Source organism: Dipteris shenzhenensis, chromosome 14, assembly GCF_047967505.1.
Source record: "Dipteris shenzhenensis isolate YYH24624 ecotype China chromosome 14, Dip_SZ_1.0, whole genome shotgun sequence".
NCBI lineage: Eukaryota > Viridiplantae > Streptophyta > Polypodiopsida > Gleicheniales > Dipteridaceae > Dipteris > Dipteris shenzhenensis.
In genome coordinates this window covers 36,974,657-36,983,899 of record NC_141609.1, presented here as the reverse complement: position 1 = coordinate 36,983,899, position 9,243 = coordinate 36,974,657, and the positions used below count along the sequence as shown (strand labels likewise).

At 41.4% G+C, this 9,243-nt stretch overlaps 1 protein-coding gene across 1 annotated transcript; it reads left to right on the top strand.

Annotated features, from left to right (window-relative positions):
• The first annotated feature begins 6,459 nt into the window (after positions 1 to 6,459).
• LOC147894569 (ABC transporter C family member 5-like) lies at positions 6,460 to 7,551 on the top strand. The gene is made up of 3 exons (XM_087385436.1): positions 6,460 to 6,636; positions 6,780 to 6,901; positions 7,067 to 7,551. The coding sequence occupies exons 1-2, from the start codon at positions 6,513 to 6,515 to the stop codon at positions 6,887 to 6,889; spliced, it is 234 nt and encodes a 77-aa protein (XP_087241562.1). The 5' UTR covers positions 6,460 to 6,512; the 3' UTR covers positions 6,890 to 6,901; positions 7,067 to 7,551.
• Positions 7,552 to 9,243: the final 1,692 nt, after the last annotated feature.

Sequence of the window (9,243 nt, the reverse complement as noted above, 5' to 3'; positions counted from 1 at the left end):
TGAACGACGGCTTCTCCACACAAACTTCCCTTCAAATGCCTTCAAAGCGTAGTTTGAGGCTCACAACTCCATTGCCTTCCGAACCACAAGAGCCGTCACTAGAGCTCCTTCACAAAGCCGCTTTTCTAGACGACGACATGGGTCGCAGCAAGAAGTCCCTGACTCCGGCAAGAAAGAGCCCCTGAACAAGCCCAGACGGGGAGAAGGCGATCATCATCATAGAGAGTGAAGCGACAGAGTCGGATGAAGAACCCCCCCAGCCACTGCTCAAGAAACAGATTGTGACCATAGTTACAATCAAACATTTGAGGGTTCCAAACGTTTGATAAGTTTGAAAAAATGAGGGAGAGTTTCCAGACGTGGGTTTTTTTAATATGGTAATTTCAATAAAAAAATATTCTATGCTACATATTTTGACAGTGTCATTACAAATAATAATACACAGCAGCTTAACAAGCTTGTAATTTCATTAAAATTCAGACTTTTAAAGCAAAAACCAGTTACAACTTACAAACTTACAAGTTACAAGTTACCACTGCCAAACCAGTCATATGTTGAGTTTTGACTCTCAAAGAGTTGAATTACAAAGCTTGGAACTTGGCACTTAGGCCCATGAATTGAAACCAAAATTACAAAGTCAAATACGAAACCTTTTTTCTCAAAAAAACAGCTTACAAGTTAGAACTTGCAAGCTGCAAAATATGAAACTTGAAAGTGATTTTGTCCCCATGTCAAGGCTAGTAACGAGTTACTAAATAGCTGGTAGCTAGTAGGTAGCATCTAAAAGCTTTAAACAACCAAATCTATGCTATTGCTTCCATTGGTATGTCTTGGGTCTCTTCTTCTTCCTTGTCTTCATCCTCATCCTCATCCTCGTCCTCATTCTCATCCTCCTTGTCCATATCAAGCAACCCATCATCGACATCCACTGTGGTGATTGGCTACTCAGTCTAGCTCAGCCCGCAACTTCTCCAATGTGAGTAAGCGATCCACATCACGTTCCTTCTCAAGCATAGCAAGTGTGACCTGAAATTTGAAAGAAAGATAAGCCTTTAATCTTCTATGTTCTAGCTTGAAGAAGCTTCAAAATAGCCAAGAGAGATGGGAGATTGGAACTTGAAAGATCCAAAAGACTTCACTCACCTCCATCTTGAGAAAACCCCGTTGTTTGATGTTTCTTGTGAGACGGAGATTTGTATGCACATATACCAATCTCTCCATCTGTGCGGGCTTCAAGTGATTCCGTTTCTTTGCATGGATAGGTGAGAATGTGGACCAATTTCTTTCACAAGGAGAGGCACTACTACCCTGTGAAAGGATTCGGATGGCTTGTCGAGTGCTAGCTCCAAAAGATTCCCACCACTTCACTCCTATGGCCATAAGTGACTTGCCCTTTGCAGCCATATGTGAGAATGATCCCTCACAATCACGATACATATTCAATTGGTCTATCAATTTGGCCTGAAATGGCCAACAACAAGTCCCAAGTTCCAACCAAAAATTAAAATTCAAGAAACTTTGCTGCAGCTTATAGCTTGCATAAATGCATCCTGAAGCATGTGCCATATCGCTTAAGCCTTACCTGCAGCTCCATATTTTGCTATACCGCTTAATGGTGGTCATCCAACCACTTTGCACCTCTTGATCAGTTTCCTGACCCTTGCCTCTCCAAACTGGATGAAGGACGAATGCAGTAGCATGCAAGGGAGAGTGCATCATATTCCACCTAAGTTACAAAATATCATTGATGTATATGAGTCACTAATAACTATCAAGTATCTACTTAGAAAATGCACAAAAAAGATATCACAACTTACAGTTACAACTTACAAGTGACTCATAAAAGCCCACCTTGACACACATAAGTCGTGTACTTTGTTCCCGCGATCCGCTGAAATATTCTTCATGGCATCAAGCTCCTCCACCATCTTGTCCATGAGTTCATAAACAAATCCCATGGTTGCACCCTCTCGATCCACAAGATGGAGAAGCTTCAAGATGGGAGTACACAAGTTCTTTATGATAAGGCATTGCTCCCAAAATGCATTGTCAAGGACATGCTCTTCCACTTTTTTCCCTTTTTCTGTTTTGGAGGTCCGCCATCTTGTCCCTTCTTCACTTACAACCACCCTCCTCAATGCTTGCCTTACATCTAGTAAATTGCCCAAAACTATGTACATGTAGGCAAACCTAGTGTCACAAGGCTTTAACAACTCATGCTCACTCAAAGAGCGGAACATATGTAAAGCTCTTTGCTTCCTTGTGATGAATGTTACAATCATCCGTGCTATGTCAAGCACAGGCTTCACCCAATCTAACTTGCCGATGTCCTTAAATAGCAAGTCAAGACAATGGCAAGTACAACGAGTGAAAAAAATGTGTGGATTGTTAGCTAATAAGTTCGTCTTCTTCGTGGACCACCAAGCATTGCTATACTTGGTCAACAAGCTATGCATGATTGGACGCATCACTAGGTGGATGCTAATCCTCCTGGAGTTCGACTTCACAGTCGCTGTACGTAAAGGGAAAACCCATGTCCTAGCCGACCACCTGTCAAGAAGACTTAATGCCAAGAATATGTCCACGGATTCTATGTGGCCCTCCTTGTTAACCATGACCACAATACACACTTGCACCTCTTCATTCCACTCGTCCCCTTTCCAGAATCACCTTCAATCTCAACATACTCCCACTCAGCTCCTTTGATCCTACCCATGATGAGGGCTGAAAGTTAAAACTTGAAACTGCAAGACATTGCAATTTGCAAATTACAAGTACAATGCAGTTAGAATGCAGTTAGAATTTAGAAATTAGTAGACTCAAAATAAGTGCCACTTCCCTATAACCTGTATGTAATAGGTTCAAGGCTGATTTAAAGAAGCAAGCTGCAAAATTCAAATAGAGGTATTGAACTTTGAGGCTGAAGCCTCTAAAAGACTAAAAGTTAAAACTACCTGAGCAGTGAGGAGGTAGAGACTCGAGAGTCAAGACTCGTCACTCGAGGCTAGAGCTTGCAGGCTGCAGGGATGCTTATAACGTATATGATATATCTGCAAATTGCAATTTGCACCTTGAAAGTAATGCAAGGCTAAGGTCTGAACTTTGAAGCTATCTGCAAATTCCAGACTGCAAAGTTCAAACAAGACAATAAAAATAATTATAACTTATAAGTGAAGCTTGAAGTTTCAACTTTCAAGTTTCAATAGGCTGTAGCATTCACTTGCCAACTTTCAAGCTTCAAAGATAGGTTCTAACAGGTTACAGTAGCAAGAAAATTACCTTATAGGAGAGAACTCAGCATGGGGGGGCTGGAGCCTACAGTCTAGACTTTAGTCTTGACTCTTGAGTAGCGTGTAGAGTAGTCACCAGTGGGTTGTATGACTTGGGCTATAGGCTCAAGGCTGTAGAAGAATAGAGCAGGCTGCAGCCTGCAGCATGCAACGCGTTACCCTAGGGCCTGGGTTGCTTCCAACGTAGGAGGTACGGAAGCTGTCGCACAGGTACGGGCATAAAAATGGGCGTGGAAAAAGAGGCGAATTCGCATATTTTATGACTTTAGGGTTTTTTCAAACGTGAGTTTTTTCAAACGTGGGTTTTTTCAAACGTTTGAAAATTTTCAAACTTAGGCCGCCGCCAAAGAGCTGGTGTGGTATCTTGAAAGAATGCAGCTTTTGGTAAAGCCAAACACAATGAGTTGGGATTCCTACGCAGTACTCCGCGTAGCCGAGAAGGGCACACGCATAAGTTGGGCTCACCTATTGCACTCACGTCTGATGGGGGAGATAGCAAAGAAGGATTTGACTACCTCTAATGCACATTCCAAGATTGAACCCTTCATTACAACATTGTTCGAATTTGCAGCACATAGCAAGGAAGAGATGCCAAACATGATTATACAATACCGAGAGGATTAAAGAAAACACACGACAGAACAGAGCTACAGGACAGCAAAGAATCCGACCAATTGAAGGATGCAAGATTGCAAGACTTGCAAGCAGCAACGTATTCTCAAGATGAAGCATTGCAAGCGGTATATGGTAAGTCCTTAGCAGACACACTTTGGGACACGCCACTGGCCAAGGAGGAGATGCCCCCTCAACAAGTAGAACAAAAATCAGCCAAAAAGATCAAGCACAACCAACGAGCTAAAGCGATGATGCCAAAGGAAACATGGTTGAAGCCCGAGGACGACGTGGCCTGGTTATTCCTCCACTCACCCCCCAAGACCCCATTTGAAAATTTGTCTCCAATCTGCAAGCTAGACTTGCAGGAAACTCTTGTCAAGGAAACACAAGCATTCGCAGCACAGACAGAAGTGTCAAGCATGCAGGTTGACAACGTCCTGCCTACTCCAACAGTGCTTTGAACACCAAAAGAACCAACAAGCAAAGCTCCCACAATAGGTCCAACAGTTGCAGAGAGACAAAGAGGCAGTACATGAATTCATGCTCAAACAGTCTGAACTGCAGCAACAGCTTGCCACTGCACATGCCAAACTTGCAGCACTTGAGAAGGAATATGCAAAGTCTAAGGAGTACTAGAACAACCATATTGCAAAGCTAACAGCCTAGGTTAAGGTACAACAAGATTGCATGCCTACTGTGACACGCTAGCTCCAAGAAATGAAGGACGAATTCTTTGTCTAGCTCGACCGTATGGGAGCGAATCACAGTGACTTTCAAATCAAGAATATTTTGTTAAAGCAACAGATTCATGCATTGCAAAATGTAGAACAACGACTCAGGGAAATGGCCGACAAAGTAGACGGCATATTGCTTAGCAAGTATGAATTTACAGAGTTGAAGAATCAGCTGGTCAGGACATCCTAGGAGATGTGGAATAACTTGAAACGGAGACTCTTTACTATTGCCAAGCGACCATACGATGCTTTTGCATCAGCTGCATACACCTATGAGGCCATGGCCTATGAGCTAGAGACTCTGAGGGCAAGAACAAAGGACGCCCAGAAGAAGCAGATGCTATTGGATGACACTTTCACACTCTTTGAAATAGGAAAAGCAGAGACTCCTGCAAATTTCAATAAGCCTGCAGAATTCATGACACAGATTACTAAGCATACAGCAGAACAGCCTGAAGAAGATGCCAGCACTGAAGTCAAGACTACCCCTAGCCATTCCATGTGTGCAAGCCCCAGTAGAACAAATGAGGAGCTAGAATCAGCAGAAGCAATAGAAGAGAAAGAGGAAACCGAGACTGTGGATCCAGTTGTCACCCGGGGAACAATGATTGACCTTAATGCTTCACATACCTTCAAGGTTCACTTCAAGGAGTATTTCCAGTAGAAAAGGGTTCGTGTCCCCGACTTTTTGTAAAAAAGCCTCTCCACCGGAAGTGCCAGGTGTTGAAGGCATAGCCTCCACCCACGTGGACACTTACCATGGGATAGGATAAATACACCTTTGGTAAGAGGGAGTTACTAGAACAAAGTAGTGGGATCATTTTGTAATTGTAGGGACAGTTGTAACTGTCCCTAACAGCACTCCTTAGTAGCCTGATCCACCACATAATGTTTTGGACTATGACTGTTACATTTTAAAACTTACTATTGCCTTACAACAATCGGATTGATATCGGATGACTATATAAACCTTGTATCAGCTCCTGTTGAAGAGAGTTGTTGAGATGATGTATTCTCTGCTAAAACATAATATACAAGAAACATACTACCTTTGCAAGGTTTCTCGTGATAGTTTTGTAGTCCGATTACTTTCTGATTATACTCCGACTGCTGGCACCTTGTTGTCAGGAGTGGAGATGTGTTTGTGTTTTTCACTTGTCTGAAGACACTCTGAACAAGGATGACACCAAAATGGGTCTCCAGAAGGATCTCTGAGGGAAGGGAGCTGGAGTCAATGACCAGAATCTGAACCTTTGAGATCTTGTTGTACATGAGAATCAAGTAGTTGAAAGAGGGGTCTCTAGAGCTGTATCAAAGTGATGGTCAATTGAACAAAGAATGACCCTACGCTCTAGAGGAAGACTTGGGAAGCTGAGAGTCATAGAGAAGCAACGAATGTTATGCGTTGTTTCTATAAACTCAACGATAGAGTCACAATACCAAGACAGAAAAATGAGTGTCGTGGTACAAAGATCATATCAAGCACCATGCTCTATGAGTTTGGTGTGCTCATTGTATACGATCAACATTAGGACAGGAAGATTCTACCATGGATTTGGTTAGACATCGATATAGAAGAGCCAAGGGAGTCGATGATCCCTAGGCCCTTAAAGATAGAGCATAATGGTTTTCAAGAGCACTTATCAGAGTAAGGTGTAAAGTGGCACTACATGCCCCATCTGGTTCGTGTATTTCTTCGAATAGAGACTGTTCATGGTTGGCTCTCCAACTGTTGTACCATTTTTTAGTTTTATTACTCGTAGTCCCCCTGTTGAAGTATTACAATGAGTTTTGGAATTGCAGATTGCCTTGGCCGTGCTTTATTGAAGCATGCACGAATTTAGTGCTTGATGAATCCACTGCATCCGTAGATATGGCAACTGCTGGTATTATTCAGGATACTATACGGACTGAATTTGCACACTGTACAGTAGTTACAATTGCCCACAGTATTCCAACTGTGATGGATAGTGATCAGGTTTTGCTTTTAAACGATGGTATGATCTGCATCTGCTCAACTTTCAAGGCTCATCGAATGATGGAAATTTTCTTTGGATAATATAATTCAGTATACTATCACTAGAATATGTGAGAGTATACAGAGTACATAATTCACAATGGTACAATTTTTAATGTGCAGGACGACTTGCAGAATATGATTCACCCTCCAGGCTTCTAAAAGACAAGTCTTCATTATTTGCAAAGCTTGTGGCAGACTATACCGAAAGGTCAAGCAGGGCAAAGCGATAGACATGTCAGCGGGTGAGTGCTCTACCTGCTAACATATGAAGCTCTATCCGGGGACAACACTATGCAATAATGTTATATTAAAAAATGACATAGAGCATGAGGAAGTCCATCAAGATAAACTACTGTTTTACAAAGTGTTTTCATCGTATTCCTTGCCTGTGATACTTTTCTATCCAGGTTCTTTGTGTGACATGTTAAGGCATGGGTGGAGTCTCCTCAAAACTATACACAGAAATGTTGAAGAAAGTTTTAAGTTGTATCTTTTCAACATGCACATGTTGCAACTTGATAGCAAGCTACTTTAGAACTTGCCTAGGATACTTTCTTATCCGGCTTCTTTGTGCGGCTTGCTGATGAAGAGACTCCCCAAATTAGACAAAGAGATGTTCAAGAAACGTCAGTCAGAATATTTCAACATTCAACAGCTTACACGTGATAGCAAAGCTACTTAGAACTGTTTAAGGGTAAAGATAATGAACTTTGGCAGAAGAAAATAGCTAAACAATCCTCAGTACTACTTAACACTGTACTTTGATCTATTTTGTTGGTCGATTGGTGAAGTAGACTGAACCCTTATGAGACCTAAGTCGGTGGGTATGAATAGTCCTCATAGACTTTGGGCAACGGTGTTAGGGTTATCTTCACATTATATGTGAATAATGTAGAAGGTGTACTTTTTGTGTAGCCATATAAATTGTCTCTTCCATGTAGTTCAAGTCTGGATTTTGGTTTGAACCGGATCTGAGGGTAAAACTTCACCTTTAAGTTAAAGGACACAATTGGGCAGAGGAGTTGTGTTAAAATCGCACAGCCATCTGTGAGTACATTAGGAATTATTGTTGAGTATTGCATTTCCGATAAGCAATGGTGATCTGTAAAGTGATTTTCCTGGCATATTTTAGTATGGATAGAGTGTTTGGTCTTTGCTGGTAGTGGTTTGCACATTTGAAAATGTTGGATTGAATTTGTTCTGTGGGATAAAGTTGTGGAGGCTTGTCATTGGGAAAACGCTTGCACTAGTTGAAGCGATAGCTCAATCAAAGAAGGGCTACTTCAAGGCCAAAAACATACATATTTTCATAGCATGCATGGAGAGTCCTGTCTTTAACCAAACGACGCATTTGTCAAAAGAATTTATGAGAGTAAGAATCTCAATGTGCAATTGTTTGAATTGAAGATGGTATGCTCTGTTGAAGCATTGAACAAGAGAGATCCCATGTTATAGATTAGTAAACAGCTTTGAGATGAAGAACATAGAGTTTGTGGAGAGAATCCTCTAGAGTTTACTTCCATCCTTTGAAGGCCTTGCATAAATATGATTGCTAGAGGCATGATGATGGTGTTTGACAAGAAGGTGGAGTAGGCTATGAAGAATTTGATTAGAGGATAGACCAATATTTGATTGAGGACAATACAACAGAGGAGCGGGCACCCACAAAATATGAACTATTTGATGATTTGCTAGGGAATGAGGGCCCTCAAGGTAGTTTGTAAACATTAAGTCACATGGTGCATCTAGTGATGTGAATGACCCAAAAGCCCTATCATCAAACTGATGTTAAAGTGAGCAAAGAGGTTATTGGATGAGACATAAGACATTGTTAGAATATATGAACCTTAGAAGGTAGCATGTAGCCTATAGAACTTGTGTAGCACAGGTTCATATCAATGTTCAAGGCATATTTTGGTGCCTTAAGTAACACTTGAAGAAGAGACGATGCACAAAACCACAAGTACTTGGGTGGGCTCTGTAATGCAAGTTACGGAGGTAGCTCCTAGCAAAAGTCAATCTCAATACACATTTTTATGTTGATTCATATTGTGTATCTTAGTCTATCAACAAGAAGCAAGTAGTTGTGGTATTATTTCCAAGAGAGCTTGGCTATATTTCTGTTTCTCGTTGTGCATGTCAAGTTGTTTGGCTTAGATAGTTCTTGGGGATCGTGAAGCACCAAGATGATAGTACAATGATCATTTGTGGCAGTTAGACCATTAGAGGAGATTTGGACTCTATAGGGCTTTGTAAGGAATGATCTAGAAAAACGGATTTAATAACAATGCCTTCTGATGGTCCCATTTGCTAGGTTTGGCAAGTCCCCACACTATATCCAAAAGTTTAGCCTCATTCCTTTGTGGTCCGTCCAAATCTAAAAAGTGCACCCACTCGCTCTAAATGGCTCCCCCAAATCCCAGAAGTGCATTCCCACTCTCCTTTGGAAGTCTCTCCCAAATACAAAAAGCAAAGACGTTTGAAGTCTCAAAATGAAGCTTTTACCATCAAAGTTTGGTTCAATTTGTAAAAGATGGTATGAATGGACTAGTTGGTCATTGTAAATGTGTTAGCTGGTTATTGT

What these genes read in the sequence shown, in the direction of transcription:
- LOC147894569 (XM_087385436.1), top strand. Translation starts at nt 6,513, where the DNA reads ATGGCAACTGCTGGTATTATTCAGGATACTATACGGACTGAATTTGCA. An exon ending in GGTTTTGCTTTTAAACGATG is followed by an intron (nt 6,637 to 6,779) that starts GTATGATCTGCA and finishes TTTAATGTGCAG; the next exon opens with GACGACTTGCAGAATATGAT.